Source organism: Enhydra lutris, unplaced genomic scaffold (assembly GCF_002288905.1).
Source record: "Enhydra lutris kenyoni isolate GAN:26980312 unplaced genomic scaffold, ASM228890v2 scaffoldscaffold41, whole genome shotgun sequence".
Classification (NCBI taxonomy): Eukaryota; Metazoa; Chordata; class Mammalia; order Carnivora; family Mustelidae; genus Enhydra; species Enhydra lutris.
This window is the reverse complement of record NW_019154125.1, coordinates 18,189,129-18,209,123: the sequence shown is the minus strand read 5'-3', so window position 1 is coordinate 18,209,123 and position 19,995 is coordinate 18,189,129. Positions and strand designations below refer to the sequence as shown.

At 38.0% G+C, this 19,995-nt stretch overlaps 1 protein-coding gene across 2 annotated transcripts in view; it reads right to left on the bottom strand.

Moving 5' to 3' along the window:
- The window catches only part of LOC111155445 (protein kinase, DNA-activated, catalytic polypeptide), a 222,726-nt gene that overhangs the window by 130,985 nt on the left and 71,746 nt on the right, over positions 1–19,995 (bottom strand). For both annotated transcript variants that reach the window (XM_022515606.1, XM_022515607.1), the window contains exons 31-36: positions 17,512–17,766; positions 6,830–7,053; positions 5,879–6,090; positions 5,336–5,468; positions 4,726–4,884; positions 3,699–3,902 (exon numbers count right to left, since the gene is read on the bottom strand). In XM_022515606.1, coding sequence (XP_022371314.1) covers positions 3,699–3,902; positions 4,726–4,884; positions 5,336–5,468; positions 5,879–6,090; positions 6,830–7,053; positions 17,512–17,766 — 1,187 coding nt within the window. The remainder of the gene's footprint in view (positions 1–3,698; positions 3,903–4,725; positions 4,885–5,335; positions 5,469–5,878; positions 6,091–6,829; positions 7,054–17,511; positions 17,767–19,995) is intronic.

Sequence of the window (19,995 nt, the reverse complement as noted above, 5' to 3'; positions counted from 1 at the left end):
CCAGCACCAAAAAGACAAAGGATGTGAAGAAAAGGGAACTCTTGTGCACTGTTGATGGGAATGCAAGCTGTTGCAACCACTATGAAATACAGTATGGCAGTCCTCCCAAAAATTAAAATCAGAAGTACTATATGGTTTGGCAATTCCACTTCAGGGTATTAATATGAAGAAAAGGAGATCACTATCTAAAAAATATATCTGCACCCCCATGTTCATTGCAACATTATGTATAATAGCCAAAGACATGGAAACAATCTAAGTGTCCATCAACAGATGAATGAATAAAGAAGATGTGGTATATACATATACAATGAAATATTATTTAGCCATTATAAAGAATATTCTGCCAATTGTCACAACACAGATTTGATCCTGACAACATTATGCTAAGTGAAATGGGTCCTACAGAGAAAGATAAATACTGGGTATCATTTATACACAGACTCTAAAAAACCAAACTCATAGAGAACAGACTGGTGCTTGCTAGAGGTAGGGGTTGGGAAGTTGGGCAATATGAATGAAAGTGGTCAAAGGTACAACCTCCTGTTGTAAGATAATTAAGTTCTGGAGATATAATATACAGCATGGTGACTAAAGTTATGTATCATATATCTGAAAAGTGTTGACGTGCTTAAAAGTTCTCATTGCATGGAAAAAATTTTATCTGTATAAGGTGATAAACACTAAACTTATCACAGGAATCATTCTGCATGATTATCAAATTTGATTAAATCAAATCAGCATGTTGTACACCTAAAACTTATAAAATGTTGTATGCCAATTATATATCCATAAACGTGGAAAAAAGAAAAAGAAGAATACTCATTCATCTGAATGGTTATAAAATAAACAAAATCAGTAGTTTTCTGATATACCACATCCTTGTAAAGAAAATATAAAGTGGGGGAGCCTGGGTGCCTCGGTCATTTAAGTGTCCGACTCTTGATTTCAGCTCAGGTCATGATCTCAGGTTCATGAGACTGAGCCCTGTGTCAAGCTCCATGCTCAGCCAGGGAGTCTGTTTCTTTTTCTCTTTCTCCAACCCCTTTTGGCCCTCCCCACTCATTTTCTCTCTCTCTCAAATAAATCTTAAAAAAAAAAAAAAAAAAGGAAAATAGGGGCGCCTGGGTGGCTCAGTGGTTTAAAGCCTCTGCCTTTGGCTTAGGTCATGATCCCGGGGTCCTGGGATGGAGCCTCACATCCGGCTCTCTGCTCAGCAGGGAGCCTGCTTCCCCCCGCCCCGCCCCCCCCCCCCCCCCCCCCCCCCCCCGCCTCTGCCTGCCTCTCTGCCTACTTGTGATCTCTGTCAAATAAATAAATAGATAAAATCTTTAAAAAAAAAAAAGAAAGAAAGAAAGAAAAAGAAAATATAAAGGGAAAGTATTCCATTTACATGTACAACTCAATAGCATCCAGTATCTAGAAATGTTCTTAAGAAATGTGTAGTAACTAGATGAATAAAATGATAGCATTCTACATAACAGTATGAAAAAAGATTTGAGATTATGAATAAAGGTTTGAATAAGTGGAGAGACGTACCTTAGAAAAAATAGGTGTATGTTTTAAAAAGGTCACTTTGGTTTAAATTTACTCTATACATGGTGTATTATCACTTAAAATCCTTACTATATTGTGGAAAGGGTCGTGAGGAACCTGACAAAACGATTCTAAATTTTACTTTCAAGAATATGCAAGTGTGCTTTTTGCATTATTTATATTTGTTAAAAAAAGAACCTATAAAAGTAACAGAAGAAAAGACGGGCCGATTTTAAAGATAATACTGGGGTGGAGAAGGCCATTCTAAGTACAACATGAAAGACAGGAATGATAGAAAAGAAGATTAATAAATTTAATTATAATAAACACTTATGTATTGAATAAATACTCCACGTGAGATTGAAAAACAAATAGCCAATAGGATAAAGTACTTTCTGCACACATGACAAATGTCTACTATCCTTAATATAAAAAAACTCTTAAAAATTAGTAAGAAGTTTCACCCTAACAGAAAAATGTGCAAAATAAAAAAATACAGCACACACAAGAAACATCTTTGCTGTTCAAAAACACTAATGAGAGACTAAGGTCAGAAGAGTGGGAGAACTAAACTCGAGAGATCAAAGTACAAAACATTTCCCATTTGTGGAATAATAAGATTTTTTTATCTGGTATAAAGTATTTCAAACTTTATGTCATTGCTCAAAGAAATACTGGCGTTATATACAGAACATGACTTTAATATTGACTATAGGTCTTTCAATTAAAAAAAAAAAAAAGTATCCTACACTTAACTCTGCCCAGAGTGCCCCAGTGCAGAGATACTTATCCCTTCCAGAGACTTGGCTGCCCACAGTGTCCTCAAGTGCAGCAGGATCAGTCCCTTGAGGACAAGGCAAGGCCAGGAGACCTGGCAGGGGACATCTAACATTCACACAGTCCTCCCCTTTTCAGCCTCTGCTTTGCATCCTGCTCCCAGTATTCTGGAGGCCCAGGACTCTACCACCAGACCCCAGAAAGGCTGGGTTCTGCAGCACAAATCAGCTGCCCATCACCCCACCACTATGTTACACTGCAGTTTTCTTGGACTCTGAAGTCTGTTACAACTTGTCTTTTTGGTTTCTAGCTTCCAAAATGCTGTCCATCTTATTGTCACTCCTGTCTTTCCTCCTTTAATGCGTCCTTTAACATTGTGCTTTAAAAACAAAACAAAAAGACCCATTTCTGTCACTTTAGAGGGAACTGAGGAGAAAGCAGAGGTAAATATGTATGACTTTTATCCATTACCTTAATCAGAAGTCTGAACAGCTTCAGAAATCATACTGTCCTATTTCCTTGGTGTCATGGATCTACTAAAAGTTCATTTCTAACTTTAAATACAAATTCCTAGTACAACCTGCCACAAGATACTCCCCTACAACAAGCACTGTTTGGAATAAAAGCTTAACTCAGAAAGAAATTATACATTTTCCCTTAAAATGGTCATTCCTAGTAGTTCCCAGCTCCTGTCTACAGATTCGGTTAAATTCCAAAATTTTATCAGTTTAGCAAACCAAAGTCAACTATATATTAAATACTCCAAGGTTCAATGTGAGGGGGCAAAGTGGGCTATAGCACGCAGGAAATAATGACTCTCTGTACCAACCTGTGAAAGGACCATGACTACAGAAAGCATAAGGAGTGCACAAAACCAGCTGGCGGCTGGTGCAAAAACAAAGGTGGGCTCAGGCCTCACAACAAGTTTCTGAGCCCCAACACTACTTCTTCACAGAAATTTATATCACATACCTGTGCCTTGTAATATTTGGCCTAGAGATTCTGGGGGAGTGAGAGATTTAAAAAAATAATCAATGTTTCAATGTTTCAATGATAATAACATTATTAAACATTCATTAAAAGTTGGGTTTTCTTTCCTTTGATTTTGTTTTGAAACATTGGTAAGAGCATTAAACCTTCCGGGAAGAGAGATTGTTCTGTTTATACATTTCTGAAGAATATGGCTATCTTTTTATAGTCATTATATAAGAAAATATACTTCACTTAAGTAAAAATTTCACAATGAACTCACAAGTGTAGATAGTGTGCTAGATGGGGGGCAAGTCTTTTGCTAATACAAGGATCTCTGGCCCAATGAATGGAGTTTGATGGTAATTCTTGCTTTAAGTAAAAAAAGTAAAAATAAAAAATAAAAATTTCATTACCATTTTGGGATTATCCACAGATGATTTCATGAGCTCCAATACAACAAGATCCAGATTTTTCAATAATTCAGTGTTGATTGCCTCTGAGAACAAGCTATAAAAATACTCTCCATGAGAGAAGCTGACCATGTTTCTCTGGGACACTCCTGCGGCTGGCATAGATAACACTGCTGTGTCCAGGAGAAGATTCACAAGGTGCTCACACTGAAAAAGCAAGGAAAGGCACAATGACATATGTACATATTTTACCTGTTATAGAAAGATTACTGGGAAGCTGCTAACTTTGGAAGTGAAAAATCACACAGTAATGTCTAAGAGAACCTGGTATTTGAAGGCCAGGGTTCAGGTTTGAATTGTATACATTTCAATGAACTTGCATTTTCTAGGTGTCATTTTAGGAAAGAAATCTTTCTTGACTCATGTTTCTCCCAAATTTCCAGAAAATCTTATTATAGTTGCTTTGAGGGGAGAGGGTAGTAAGGGCATTTTTAGACCATTTAAATATGTAATTTGTTTACATTAAGTGAACAAATGGGCAAAGAAGAGCTTTCTGCTGCAGGAGAAGACAGGTGGAAGGAATGAACACAAAGGAATGGCTAGCAGATCTCAGCTATAGCAGAGACTATTTGAGGCCAGCCCTGGACAGTTCAATAATCCATGAAGGTATCTTTTTGTGGTGCCTCTGAAATTATCCTCCAGGAGTGCTCCCAAATCAGCCTTCGGAGGATCACAGAGGACAGGGGAAGAGGAAGCCACTGTGTCAACACAGTTTAACTTTATATTTGCAAAATGTTCTCTGCCTTATAAAGTCTTTTTAGAAACAAAGTGCGATAGACAAAACCCCAACTTAAGAATACTGTCCTATTTCTTTTATTAAAGCAAATCTTTTAGAAAGGAAGTCATATCAAGGACTTACCAAATTACTAAATTTAGACTTCCAGCTAAATTCTTATTTTTAGAAGCACACCGCAAGTGAGCTATATATTTACATCATTAGGATAGCATAGCATGTAGCTGCTGCTCCTACCAGTCCTCCAAAAGCAAAGGCCAACTCCAGAAGTCCATTGGCTAATCGCTTACAACTGGGGTCTAGTGAAGGAAAATACTCTCGTTCATCTCCAGGTGCAATGCTTTTATAAACCAGGGAAAGAAGTTTTGTGCCAACAGAATGATGCTGATCTGCAGACTAAAATAAAGTGAACAATGAAATATCCAGCAGTAAGATATTTTATAGAAACACAAAATTTTACACCTTTCATGAATTAAAAAAAATCCATGTTCATTAACACTGACTACATCCTAATTGTCAGGAAAATGTTCACTCAACTTTGCTTTCTATGCTATATTTTTTCATTTATATTGCCTAGCCACAGAGGCACAATACCAGTTCATCCCTAAAGTTCTTCAAAAGGTTGTTGGAAATATAAATGTCCTTCATTTTATATTTATAAATTTTTATATTTATATTCTAAGTTAACACATGTCTAGCGCAAGTAATTCTTTAATACCCATTTCAGCACATTTCATACATACAGGATGTTTAAAACATATATATATATGTATATATATGTATATAAATGGACTAATTAGCTTAATAAAGCTAAGAGAAAAGTGAAAAACAAATTGGCTGTGGTTACCTGAGATGGTAATACAACATGCAAAAAACCAGCTCTGTGAAGTTGTTTACAAGCTGACACAACAGACACCAGCTTGGCCCTGTCCACATAAGCATCAGGGCCGTATAGGTCAACAGCACAGAGCTCCTCAATGCTGCCATGTAAAAAAAAACAAAAAACAAAAACAAACGAGATGAGTGTTGATCTCACTGAACTAGCAGGATACAATGAAAAATTACATGTGTTCTGTTATAAATGTGTTCATTGACTAATTGACACTCAAATTCATTAAATGACCTTGGAAAGCAAATATGGGTTAACAATGAACATGGGGCCCATGAGCTTATCCAGCCATGGAAATCAACATGGGGCTAAGCCACATCTGAGGCTTGCTTACCTTCAGGTACAGGGAAAGCATGTGTTAAATAGATGATTTTCAAACAAATGATGAGATCCTTTACTTTAGGAAATGGGGCTATAGTAGAAACACACACAACTGCCAGAGTATGTTACAATCTTAAATCCCAACACAACACTGATCCCAAGCATGATCTGAATGCCCACCTCTGTGCTGTTATTTTTTCCTTAAGGTGCATCTCCAGGGTGTCTTTGTATGGGGACTTCTTTAGTGCTTTTATTAGCTTTACACAAACATCGGGAAGATGATTCATAACTATGACATCACCAATATTGAAACCTATGCTCGAGGGCTCACATAGGGTTTTCACCAAGAGTTTCATAAAGTTTTTGTTATTACATAAATCCTTCTCAAGGAGCTGTAAAAGATGATTTGAAAAAAAAAAAAAAAAAAAAAAGAAAGAACGAACAAACGAACATCTATTAGTCAGCACTTAGATTTTCAGTAGTGTAAGGTCCACGAAGCCGGGAATTTTTGCCTGGCTAGGACTGGGGTTGGAAACTTCCTCTGTAAAGGGTTAGAAAATAAATATTTTAGGCTTTGTGGGCCTTATGGTCTCTGCTGCAACTGCTAAACTAATTGCCATTATAATGTGAAAGCAGCCACAGACAAAACATGGACAAATGGGCTTGGATGAGTTCCAATGAAAACTTTACAAAAGCAGGCAGCAGGTGGGATTTGGCCTGTGGACCATGGTTTTGTGGCCCCTGGTTTAGAGAGATGTTGTATCTGCAGATAGGGCCTGGCATACAGTAGATACTTAGTATGTATTAAATGGATAGACTGACTGGACTTTGTTTATATAATAAGCCTCACAGATACATTTACAAGTAATGCATGTTTCCTAAGGCAAAAGTTTGATCAATTGTAGCATAAAATGTGATATACAATAAAACATTTAGAAAAACTATTTTGCATATAATTCACACAAAAAGAATTTGAAATACATGCAAAATTTTATTACTTTCAAGAACACAGAACTCCTACAGCAATGGAAATTTCTAAGAAAGCCAAAACCACTTTTAATAAGTGCTGGAAAATATTTTTCCAGTGCCAAATACTGACTCCAAACTAAAAGAGAACCAGGAGTGACCTACCTTCCAGCCTTCTGGGGAGGTGCTGAGCAGCACTGTGGTAAATTCCATAATCCGGACCACAATTGTGCATTTGCTGTAATTATATCTTTCTTCCTCTTGTGGGCTAGGTCTGTGATCTGTTGTCCCAGTGCCAAAGCACTTTTCTGCTGCTGTAATATCATGCATAGCAATGTTTTCTAAGAAGAAAGCCATTGCTTTCCAAAGTGAAGACTGTGTTTCAGTACCTAAAAAAAATTATACTCAATTATTAACATATGCTTCCTTCTAACTCCACTATGATTAATGTAAAATTCCTTCAGTGTAGGCATAATATACTTTTAGTCAAAATTCAAACAGAAAAGGTTTAAAAAGTATGCACACCAATTTCTATCAAATGTTAAAAAAGCTCATATGCTTTGATCCAGCATTGAAATTTTATCCAAATGAAATGATGGCAGAATTACAAAGATGTGTTTATACGGATGTTCACTTTAGCATTTTTTTTTTAATAATGAAGAAACAGAAACAACTGAAATGTCCTTCAAAGGGGCCAAAGAGAAACAAATTCTGGCAGTGGTCTTTGTATGGAAACAACTGCATTAACTCCCAAAAGGACTTTTTCATAAAACTCACATGTCTAAAAACATGAAGGTGCTGGTTCTCCCGTGCCCCCATCCCTAATTCTCTCATGATTACCTCAGTCTTGCTTATGGAAGAAAGACAAAGCAAACTTCTCCTCTCCTCAGTCTTACTGTACTTATGTACCAGAGGGTAAAGACCTCCCAAAGAAAGGGACAATTTTAGGAAGTGGTATACATGTTGAAAGAGTAAAGGTAATGACTAAGAAATGCTTTTATAAAGGTGCTTGGGTAGTTCAGTCGGTTAAACATCTGCCTTCAGCTTAGGTCATGATTTCACAGTCCTGGGATCAAGCCCTACAACAGGCTCCCTGCTCAGCAAGGAGTCTGCTTATCCCTCTCCCTCTGCTCCTCCTCCCGCTCATGCTCTCTCTCAAATAAATAAAAATCTTAAAAAAATTTTTTTTCAAAAACAAAAAGAAATTCTTTTATAAATCTGAGGGTTTCTAATTCTGTTTCCATAAAATTTAAGTTCATCAAAATGCCAACTTGACATATCATTAAAAATAATGTTGATGACAGATCACTATGTATTCAAAGAAATGAGAAAAAAACATATTAAGAATTTCATTTTCAAACACCAAATAACCTTGAATCCAGCAGAGCAGAGGCTATAAGACACATTCCAATTACAGATATGCTAAATGTGGAAAAACAAGGAGCATTTTAGCATTAATCAAATATGACACTTGTTTATGTGAACAAGTTATTTTTTAGTAACGTCTATACAAAACAAAAATAGAATTCTAACCCTATAATTTTAAATTTTATGTGTAATAATTATGCAACAAAATTTTTATTATGTTTATATTATAGTGGTAACAAACATAAAGTGCCCTAATAACAAATGCAATAATAATACAACACAGAAGAAACCTGTGACATGTAGACCATTTTGTTATAAAGACATAGAATTATGAGTAAAAAGATAAGCATAAAAACAGAATACTTAGGATAAGAAAATGTCAGGGGTATGGAATGGTCAGAATAATTCAGGAACTTGCAAAATTTCCAGAAACTATTAAAGAAACTGTTAAAGCTGATGATGTTAAATAAAAAACCTCTAGAGTAAAAACAAAACAAAACAAAACAAAACAAAAAGAACAAAAAACAAACCTCTACAGTATTTAGGCTCCATTAAATATATATATTTTTTAAATTAACATATAATGTATTATTAGCCGCAGGGACAGGTCTGTGAATCGCCAGGGTTACATACTTCACAGCTCTCACCATAGCACATACCCTCCCCAATGTCCAAAACCCCACCACTCTCTCCCTCCACCCCTCCCCCCTGGCAACCCTACCTTTGTTTTGTGAGATTAAGAGTCTTATGGTTTGTCTCCCTCCTGATCCCATCTTGTTTCATTTATTCTTTTCCTACCTCCCAAGCCCCCCACATTGCATCTCTACTTCCTTATATCAGGGAGATCATAGATAGCTGTCTTCCTCTGATTGACTTATTTCATTAAGCATAATACCCTCTAGTTCCACCCACGTCATCACAAATGGCAAGATTTCATTTCTTTTGATGGCTGCATAGTATTCCATTGTATATATATAACATTTCTTCTTTATCCATTCATCTGTTGATGGACATCTAGGTTCTTTCCATAGGTTGACTATTATAGACATTGCTGCTATAAACATTCGGGTGCATGTGCCCCTTCAGATCACTACATTTATATCTTTAGGGTAAATACCCAGTTGTGCAACTGCTGGGTTGTAGCGTAGCTCTATTTTCAACTTTTTGAGGAACCTCCATGCAGTTTTCCTGAGTGGCTGCACCAGCTTGCATTCCCACCAACATGTAGGGGGGTTCCCTTTCTCTGCACCCTTGCCAGGATCTGTCATTTCCTGACTTGTTAATTTTAGCCATTATGACTGGTGTGAGGTGGTATCTCCTTGTGCTTTTGATTTGTATTTCCCTGATGCCGAGTGATGTGGAGCACTTTTTCATGTGTCTGTTGGCCATCCGGATGTCTTCTTTGCAGAAACGTCTGCTCATGTCCTCTGCCCATTTCTTGATGGGATTATTTGTTCTTTGGGTGTGGAGTTTGGTAAGTTCTTTATAGATCTTGGATACTAGCCCTTTATCTGATATGTCATTTGCAAATATCTTCTCCCATTCTATCAGTTGTCTTTTGGTTTTGTTTACTGTTTCCTTTGCTGTGCAAAAGCTTTTGATCTTGATGAAGAACCAATAGTTCATTTTTGCCCTTGCTTCCCTTGCCTTTGGCGATGTTCCTAGGAAGAAGTTGCTGCAGCTGAGGTTGAAGAAGTTGCTGCCTGTGTTCTCCTCAAGGATTTTGATGGACTGCTTTCTCACATTGAGGTCCTTCATCCATTTTGAGTCTGTTTTCATGTGTGGTGTCAGGAAATGGTCCAGTTTCATTCTTCTGCATGTGGCTGTCCAATTTTCCCAACACCATTTGTTGAAGAGACTGTCTTTTTTCCGTTGGACATTCTTTCCTGCTTTGTCGAAGATGAGTTGACCATAGAGTTGAGGGTCTATTTCTGGGCTCTCTGTTCTTTTCCACTGATCTGTGTGTCCGTTTTTGTGCAAGTGCCGTACTGTCTTGATGATGACAGCTTTTTAATAGAGCTTGAAGTCTGGAATTGTGATGCCATCAATTTTGGCTTTCTTTTTCAACATTCCTCTGGCTATTCGAGGTCTTTCCTGGTTCCATACAAATTTTAGGATTATTTGTTCCATTTCTTTGAAAAAAAAAAAAACATGGGATTTTGATAGGGATTGCATTAAATGTGCAGATTGCTTTAGGTAGCATAGACATTTTCACAATATTTGTTCTTTCAATCCATGAGCATGGGACATTTTTCCATTTCTTTGTGTCTTCCTCAATTTCTTTCATGAGTACTTTATATTTTCTGAGTATAGATTCTTTGCCTCTTTGGTTAGTTTTATTCCTAGGTATTCCTAGGTATATTATGGTTTTGGGTGCAACTGTAAATGGGATTGACTCCTTAATTTCTCTTTCTTCTGTCTTGTTGGTGTAAAGAAATGCAACTGATTTCTGTGCATTGATTTTATATCCTGACGCTTTACTGAATTTTTGTACAAGTTCTAGCAGATTTGTACTGGAGTCTTTTGGGTTTTCCACATATAGTATCATATTATCTGCAAAGAGTGAGAGTTTGACTTCTTCTTTGCCAATTTGGAGGTCTTTAATTTCTTTTCATTGTCTGATTGCTGAGGCTAGGACTTCTAGTTTCTCCAGAATTTCTCCAGAATGATATTTGCTGTGGGTTTTTCATTGACGGCTTTGATGATATTTAGGTATGTGCCCTCTATCCCTACACTTTGAAGAGTCTTGATTGGGAAAGAATGCTGTACTTTGTCAAATGCTTTTTTAGCATCTACTGAGAGTATCATATGGTTCTTGTTCTTTCTTTTATTAATGTATTGTATTACATCAATTGATTTGTGGATGTTGAACCTGGAATAAATCCCACTTGGTCGTGGTGAATAATCCTTTTAATGTACTGTTGGATCCTATTGGCTAGTATTTTGGTGAGAATGTTCGCATTGTGTTCATCAAGAATATTGGTCTGTAATTCTCTTTTTTGATGGGATCCTTGTCTGGTTTTGGGATCAAGGTAATGCTGGCCTCATAAAATGAGTTTGGAAGTTTTCCTTCCATTTCTATTTTTTGGAATAGTTTCAGGAGAATAGGAATTAATTCTTCTTTAAATGTTTGGTAAAATTCCCCTGGGAAGCTGCCTGGCCCTGGTCTCTTGTTTGTTGGGAGATTTTTGATGACAGCTTCAATCTCCTTACTGGTTATGGGTCTGTTCTGGTGTTCTATTTCTTCCTGATTCAGTTGTGGTAGTTTATAGGTCTCTAGGAATGCATCCATTTCTTCCAGATTGTCAAATTTGCTGGCATATAGTTGCTCATAATATATTTGTATAATTATTTGTATTTCTTTGGTGTTGGTTGTGATCTCTCCTCTTTCATTCATGATTTTATTTATTTGGGTCCTTTCTCTTTTCTTTTTGATAAATCTGGCCAGGGGTTTATCAATCTTATTAATTCTTTCAAAGAACCAGCTCCTAGTTTCGTTGATTTGTTCTATTGGTGTTTTTTTTTTTTGGGGGGGTTTCTATTTCATTGATTTCTGCTCTGATCTTTATTATTTCTCTTCTCCTGCAGGGTTTAGGCTTTCTTTGTTGTTCTTTCTCCTGCTCCGTTAAGTGTAGTGTTAGGCTGTGTATTTGAGACCTTTCTTGTTTCTTGAGAAAGGCTTATAATGCTACTTATTTTCCTCTTAGGACTGCCTTTGCTGTGTCCCACAGATTTTGAACTGTTGTGTTTTCATTTTCAATTGTTTCCCTGAATTTTTTTAATTCGTTTTAATTTTCTGGTTAACCCATTCATTCTTTAGAAGGATGCTCCTTAGTCTCCATGTAATTGGATTCTTTCCAAATTTCCTCTTGTGATTGAGTTCTAGCTTCAGAGCATTGTGGTCTGAAATATGCAGAGAATGATCCCAATCTTTTGGTACTGGTTGAGACCTGATTTATGACCCAGGATGTGATCTATTCTGGAGAATGTTCCATGTGCACTAGAGAAGAATGTGTTTTCTGTTGCTTTGGGATGGAATGTTCTGAATATAACTGTGATGTCCATCTGGTCCAGTGTGTCATTTAAGGCCTTTATTTCCTTGTTGATCTTCTGCTTGGATGATTTGTCCATTTCAGCGAGGGGAGTGTTAAAGTCCCCTACTATTATTGTATTATTATTGATGTGTTTCTTTGATTTTGTTTTTAATTGGTTTATGTAGCTAGCTGCTCCCATGTTAGGGGCATAGATATTTAAAATTGTTAGATCTTCTTGTTGGACTGACCCTTTGAGTATGATACAGTGTCCTCCTCATCTCTTATTATAGTCTTTGGCTTAAAATCTCATTGATCTGATATAAGGACTGCCACCCCAGCTTTCTTTTGAAGTTCATTAGCATGGTAAATTGTTTTCCACCCCCTCACTTTGAATCTGGAGGCGTCTTTGGGTCTAAAATGAGTTTCTTGTAGACAGCATATTGATGGGTTTTGTTTTTTTATCCATTCTGATACCCTGTGTCTTTTGATTGGGGCACTTAGCCCATTTACATTCAGGGTAACTATTGAGAGATATGAATTAAGTGCCATTGTATCGCCTGTAAGGTGATTGTTACTGTATATTGTCTCTCTTCCTCTCTGGTCTACTACTTTTAGGCTCTCTCTTTGCTTAGAGGACCCCTTTCAATGGTTCCTGTAGAGCTGGTTTGGGGTTTACAAATTCTTTTAGTTTTTGTTTGTCCTGGAAGCTTTTTAATCTCTCCTTTTATTTTCAATGATAGCCTAGCTGGATATAGTATTCTTGGCTGCATGTTTTTCTCATTTCGTACTCTGATCATGCCAGTTCTTTCTGGCCTTCCAGGGCTCTGTGGATAAGTCTGTTGCCAATCTAATATTTTTACCATTGTATGTTACAGACTTCTTGTCCCGGGCTGCTTTCAGGATTTTCGCTTTGTCACTAAGAGTTTTAAATTTTAGTATTAGGTGACGGGGTGTGGACCTATTCTTACTGATTTTGAGGGGGGTTCTCTGCACCTCCTGGATTTTGATGCTTGTTCCCTTTGCCATATTGGGGAAATTCTCTACAATAATTCTCTCCAATATACCTTCTGCTCCCCTCTCTCTTTCTTCTTCTGGAATCCCAATTATTCTAATGTTGTTTCATCTTATGGTATCACTTATCTCTCAAATTCTCCCCTCGTGGTCCAGTAGTTGTTTGTCTCTCTTTTGCTCAGCTTCTTTATTATCTATCATTTGGTCTCCAAATCACTAATTCTCTCTTCTGCCTCATTTATCCTAGCAGTAAGAGCCTCCATTTTTGGTTGCACTTCATTAATAGCTTTTTCGATTTCAACTTGGTTAGATTTTAGTTCTTTTATTTCTCCAGACAGGGTTTCTCTACTATCTTCCATGCCTTTTTCGAGCCCCGCTAGCACCTTGAGAATTATCATTCTGAACTCTAGATCTTTATCTATATATCTATATTACCAATGTCCATACTGATTAGGTCCCTGGCCTTCAGTACTGCCCCTTGTTCTTTTTTTTTTGTGGTGAGTTTTTCCACTTTATCATTTTATCCTGATAAGAATATATGAAGGAGCAAATAAAATACTAAAAGGGTGCCAAAGACCTCAGTAAAATGTGCTTTAACCAAATCAGGAGAGACCCCAAATCATCGGGGAAAGAAGAGGGGTAAAAAGAAGTTCAGAAAAAAAAAATTAAAAAATAAAAAAAATAAAGAAAAAATATAAAAAAGAAAAAAATATATGTATTCGACTGGTGAACAGAACAGGGTCACCCACTTAATTTTGGGAGTATTCTGGTCTCTTAGAAGAAACTACCTCCCCAGATTTTAAAGAATGAAAAACATATATAAGAGTAAACACGATGAAGGGATGGAATAGGACTACAAAGATGAAAATTAAGAAAAAAATTTCTAAAAAAGGAGTTGATAAGTTGGTTGGGAGAATAAAGAAAAAGAAAGTGGAGAGAATTTGCTCAGGCTGGAGATTAGAACAAAGCCCTGTGCTAGATTTAGGGTATATTTTGTTCTATTAGAAGAAGTTGTATCCCAAATTTTTTTAGAAAAAAAAACCCTATGTGTATACAAAAAATAAAGTTAGATACAGTGAAGGATAAAATATGAGTATAATGAAGGTTCAAAAAAGATTTTTCTGAAGGTATTGTTAAGATAAACTAGTTAAAAAATGTTGAGAGGGTAAAAATTAAAAAAAATTAGAAGAAAAAAATAAAATTACAAAAAATTAACTTTGCAAGACTAAAGAATCATGGGGAGAAAGCCATGAATTCCATGCTTTACTTTCTCCTCCTCTGGAATTCAGCTATTCTCCTTGGTAAGTGAACTTGGTTGTGGCTGGATTTCTTGTGGATCTTCTTGGGGAGGGACCTGTTGTAGTGATTCTCAAGTGTCTTTGCCTGAGGCAGAATTGCACCGCCCTTACCAGGGGCCAGGCTAAGTAATCCGCTCTGTAATCCGCTCTCGTTGACTTTCGGGAGCTTTTGTTCCCTGAACGCTTTCTGTAGAGTTCCGGAGGATGGGAATGAAAATGGCGGCCTCCCAATCTCCAGCCCAGAGGAGCTGAGAGCTTGGGGCCCTACTCCTCAGTGCGCCCTCGGAGTAAAGTGCTCAATCATTCCCGTCTCCCTGGCCTCCGGCTGCGCTCCGAGCTCATTCAGCCTGTGACCAAGCGTCTCTGTCTCTGGCACACAATCCCGCCTGAGTCTCCAAACCCCACAGATCCCTGCGCTCTTCCGGGGTGTCTCCTGATCTTGTAGGGTCCCTGCTCACAGAGCAGTGGCCTCTGCCACAGATCACAATTTAAAGTAACCCCGAATTGAGAGCTCACTTCTCGGCTCCACCTCTGTAGCCAGCTTCCCTGCTTTAATACCTGTGAGCTCTGCGACACTCAGACACCTCCAATCCTTCTGTGACCCTGCAGGACCTGAGACCACGCTGTCCCTGGGTGGGTTTCACCCTGGAATAGTCTCTGGAGTGATGTCCCTCAGTGGTGCAGACTTTTAAAAGTTCTGATTTTGTGCTCCGTTGCTCCATTGCTCCACCGCTTGCTGGGAGCCGGCCCCTCCCCACTGCAGTCTATCTTCCCGTTGCTTTGGATTCACTTCTCTGCAGGTCCTACCTTTCAGAAAGTGGTCGATTTTCTGTTTCTATAATTGCTACTCTTCTTCTCTTTGATCTCCTGTTGGATTTGTAGGTGTTTGGAATGGTTTGATAAGCTATCTAGCTGATCTCCTGCTACCTGATGTCGTTTCAGCCTGCTACTTCTCCACCATCTTGACTCCCCCCTTAATACATTTTTAAAGTAATGCTAACAGTTTTATGTTAAAATGCCCACATTTATGATATACCAGAAATTATAACTGAGAGCAATGAGGAATAGAAGGTACATTGTTTTTAATGTCCCCCACTCCTCACAAGGTTAATGAAAAGGTTGAAGACTGCTTAATTGTGACACCTTTGCTTAATTTAGTAATATGTGACCATTTAAATTAGCTTAAGGTACATTTACTGACATAAAAAGACATCCAATATGTTAAGTTTCTGTTTAAAAGTTAAGTTTCTTTTTAAAAAGCAAATTACAGTAAAGCATGCAATAACTTCACTATTATAAAATAAAAATTAAAATATTACATGCACAGAAAAAGTTAAGAAAAGTAAATGTTACACTTAGTGTTTTTCACTAGGTAATGCAATTAGGGGAGATGGTTTTACATATTTCTATGCTTTTTTCTTGTTGAAATTTTCAAAATGATATATGAGCTCTCGTAAAACAACAAATTTAAGGTACTATTTGCAAGTGAACTAATAGCACTCTGCTGTTAAAGTTTCAGAACTTATCTGACCTCTCCTTTAAAATCCCATACTAGAATCATGCAGAATCCCATGCTAGAGAGTCAGATCTCAAAAGCATAAAATCTGTTTTCCTGAACCCCAGAGTGTGTGTACGCACATACATTATACACTCCCAACTATGTCTGGCTCCAACTTCTTCAAGCTAGGACAACAAGATAGCCTGGTTCTTTCTCCCAAATTCCTGAAATACAGACTTTACTCTGATAGAATGAAGACTGGTAGTTTCTTTAGTCAGCCACCACCAGAATGGATTCTCTGACTACATTGAAAATCATCTAAATGACAGAACATATCTAACAGGGAAGTTGTATGTCCAGCCCATGAGAGAGGATTTAGGTGAAACCCTTGAAGACTAAAACAGCCTGCTCAGACAACCTCGAAGCCCAGAGCAACTTATCTCTCAGCTATGGTCTGCTCCAGATACTCTTTTCTAGGAGAGACACACCTTCCAGGAGTCATATCCAACTTCTGAGGTCCCATTTAAGTCACTAGAAGGATGAAGTCTGCCATCTCCTTCTTCTGAGCATGGATTAAGGAGCACACAAAATACCCCACCCTGCATTCTATCCTCTATAAGCAACACTATCATCATACTACAGTAAAAACATTAAGGAATAGAAAAATAGAGACATACTACTCAAAAACCATGGACTAAAATCACAGAACAGAGCCTCATGTCAGGAAGAATTCATTTATTTCATAAACTTCTTTTTAAGGATTTATTATTTGAGAGAGGGAGAGAGAGAGAGTACGAGCAGGAGGGGCAGAGAATGTGAAGCAGATGGAGTGTGGAGCATGGAGCCCAACGCGGGGCTCAATCTCATAACCCTAAGATCAGACCCAAGATAAAACCAAGAGTCAGCTGTTAACTTACTGCACCACCTAACTGCCCCAAAAACATTTTTTTTAAGATTTTTTTTTTTTTTTTAGTAATCTCTGCCCAATGTGGGGCTTGAAATTACAACCCTGAGATCAAGAATTGTATGCTCCGGATGCCTGGGTGACAGTTGGTTAAGCTCTGACTCTTGATTTCATTTGGCTCAGGTCATGATCTCAGAGTCATGAGATCAAGCCCTGCATCCAGCTCCACATTGAGTGTGGAGCCTACTTAAGATTCTTTCTCTCCCTCTCTCTGCCTTTCTCTCTCCTTCCCTCTCTGTCTTTCTACGCTTCCCCACCCTGCTTGCACACTCTCTCTCTAAAAAAAAAAAAAAGAGTTGCATGCTCTATCAACTGGGCCAGCCAGGCACTCAGGAAGAACTCTTTTAATGTGTTATATGCAAATGAAAACCTCAAAAGGTTATTTGATAAAAGGGCCATCAAGAACCTGTAAACAGGGTGCAAAAGTATAGACTTTGGGCAGGTTTCTGTGGCCTCAGTGCTGTCATGTATACCAGAACCCTGCCCTCATTATGAGCTTCAAGAATGCAAGGACTAAATTAATTCTCCTTGCTATCGCCTTTGTTTCTGTGATTCTGAGACAGTGGTGCCAGTCTAGTCAAACACTGCTCTTTTGCCCAGAATGACTGGGCAAATGACTGCCCAGAATGACTCCAGGTGGAACTGGACCACAGTAATGTGTAGGTTTTACCTACCTAGGACCTCAGATGCCTCAAGGGTTTTCTCTTCAATGAATGTGTTGTAGCATTCCAAAGCTGCCAGAAGCATGTCCATCCACTGCAACACAGCTCTCAGGCTGAACGGCCCTTGCAGATGGAAGAGAGTAGGCTGAGCAAGAATGCCTGACAGCCGATCACAATCTCCTCCTCCCCCCTCAAATATGTTTATGAGAAAGGAAGTATCTTTGTTCTTGAGAATATCTTTCAGCCATAAAGAAGGGGATGTGTTGCCTTAAAAAGAAACAAGATTAAAACACACATATAAATAACTTTCACATAATTAAAATTAATCTAATCATGGTGCCTAATTAGAAATAGCATCCCCCAATAGTAAAAAAACAAGAATTAAAAGTCTGATATGTTAACGAACATAATCAGACCAGAACAAGACTGGCAGTATCACAGTATTTCACATATAGTTTCCATAAGAGTATCACAGTATCACAGTATTTCACATATAGTTTCCATAAGAGTCCCATATAAAATACCTACCAGAGCAGCACCATTTCTGAATAAGGGATAATCTGCTTTTTAAAAGACATTTTTCCTTTAGGTATTAATCATTTTCTAAAGAAAAAACACTTATTTGTATTTTGTATGCTCTGAAATCAGGGACTCTCAAAAGGTCAAATCATCCTGATTCTAAAGAAGTTAGAGAAGAATGCAAAACACTAATGTATTTCTGATGTAGTAAAAAGAAGAAATAGTTTTCCTACTGTGTTAAAATACACCTATCAGCACTATATAAGTAAAAGATTTAATGTCATGTTTTCCAGTTTGTTTTAGGGAGAACTATTAAACATCCATTATTTTCACTAAATATTGAAAAAGAAAATAAAGAATAAAATATTATTTAAGTTCTATCGTGAAAGTTATCTGAGTCCTAGAAGAGAAAAAAGGACAGAGAGACAGGTATAGAGAAAGAAGATGATAAAAGGGAACATGGGAACCAAGAGACAGGCCTGGGAAATGACATCTGGACTGCAGGGAACTGTCCCAAATCCCTGCCTCCTTCTCACTCTCCTCCTCTGAACTATGGCTGCTGTCACCATAGCTTTCTGTCCAACATGAGCCTCAGCAGTCCGAAGCCCCTGACACATGTCGTAGGGACATGTCTGTACTTGTCATTATGGCCCACTGATCTGGGTGTTGCCCAGCAATAGTGTACTTTCAGGACACAGGATTTCTGATCTAAAGAGACACCTAACATTGTCCCTTAAAAACCACTGGGGGTGGGCCCCTTTGTGGCTCAGTAGGTTGTGTCCGACTCTTGATTTTGGCACAGGTCATGATCTCAGGGTTGTGGGATCGAAAGAGCCCCCGTGTTGGGCTCCACACTGGGTGTAGAGCCTATTTAAAATTCTTTCTCCCTCCACCGCTCCCACCCCTTCTTAAAAAAAAAAATAATAATAACACACAAACACAAACCACTGAGGGCAGCATTGTTTACAACCAAGACATAGAAGCAGCTCACCTGTACATCAACTGATGGCTGGATAGGGAAGATGTGGTATAAATATTACTCAGACATAAAAAAGAGTGAAATCTTGCCATTTACAATTACATAGAGCTAGAGAGCATTATGCTAGGCAAGTAAGTCAGAAAAAGACAAACACCATATGATTTCACTTATAGGTGGAATTTAAGAAACAAACAAACAAACAAAAACCAGGGGAGCCTAGGTGGTTCCATCCGTTTAAATGTTTGCCTTTAGCTCAGATCAAGATCCTTGGTTCCTGGGATCGAGTCCGTTGGGCTCCCTGCTCAGTGGGGTCTGCTTCTCCCTCTGCCTCTACCCTGCCTATGTTCTCTCTCAAATAAATAAAATCTTAAAACAAACAAACAAACAAACAACAACAAAACAAACAAACATATGGGGGCAAAAAGAGGCAAACCAAGGAACAGACTCTTAACTATGAAGAACAAACTGATGGTTACCAGACAGGAGTGGGGTTGGAAGGATCAGTTAAACTGGTGGTGGGGATTAGGAGTGTACTTGACATGATGACCACCAGATAATATACAGAAATATTGCATTACTATATTGGATACCTGAAACTAATATGACACTGTATGTTAACTAACTGGAATTAAAATAAAAAACCTAGGAAAAAAAAAAACCACTGGGGGAAAAGATAGCAGAGAGAAAGGTGGATGCAACATTGGAGGGCAGAGAGGAGCATAGTGAAGAAATTTCATTCCTTTTATACAAAGTATATTTTGGCAGCAGGGCTAGGTTCACCTACTACTTGGCATCCTTTATGTAACAGAAATTCTGAGAAGCAGAGCTCTACTTATCTCATTGAAAATATGCGAGGTCTCTATTGTAGGCAACTGAGAAGAACAATAGAAATGTCTAGGGTCAGTCAAGCTGACATCACTAGAAATTGCATGAGCTGCAGGAGAATCAGAGGGAGGTAATGTCTGCCAACTAGTAGTTCCACCCATATAATATCTGGG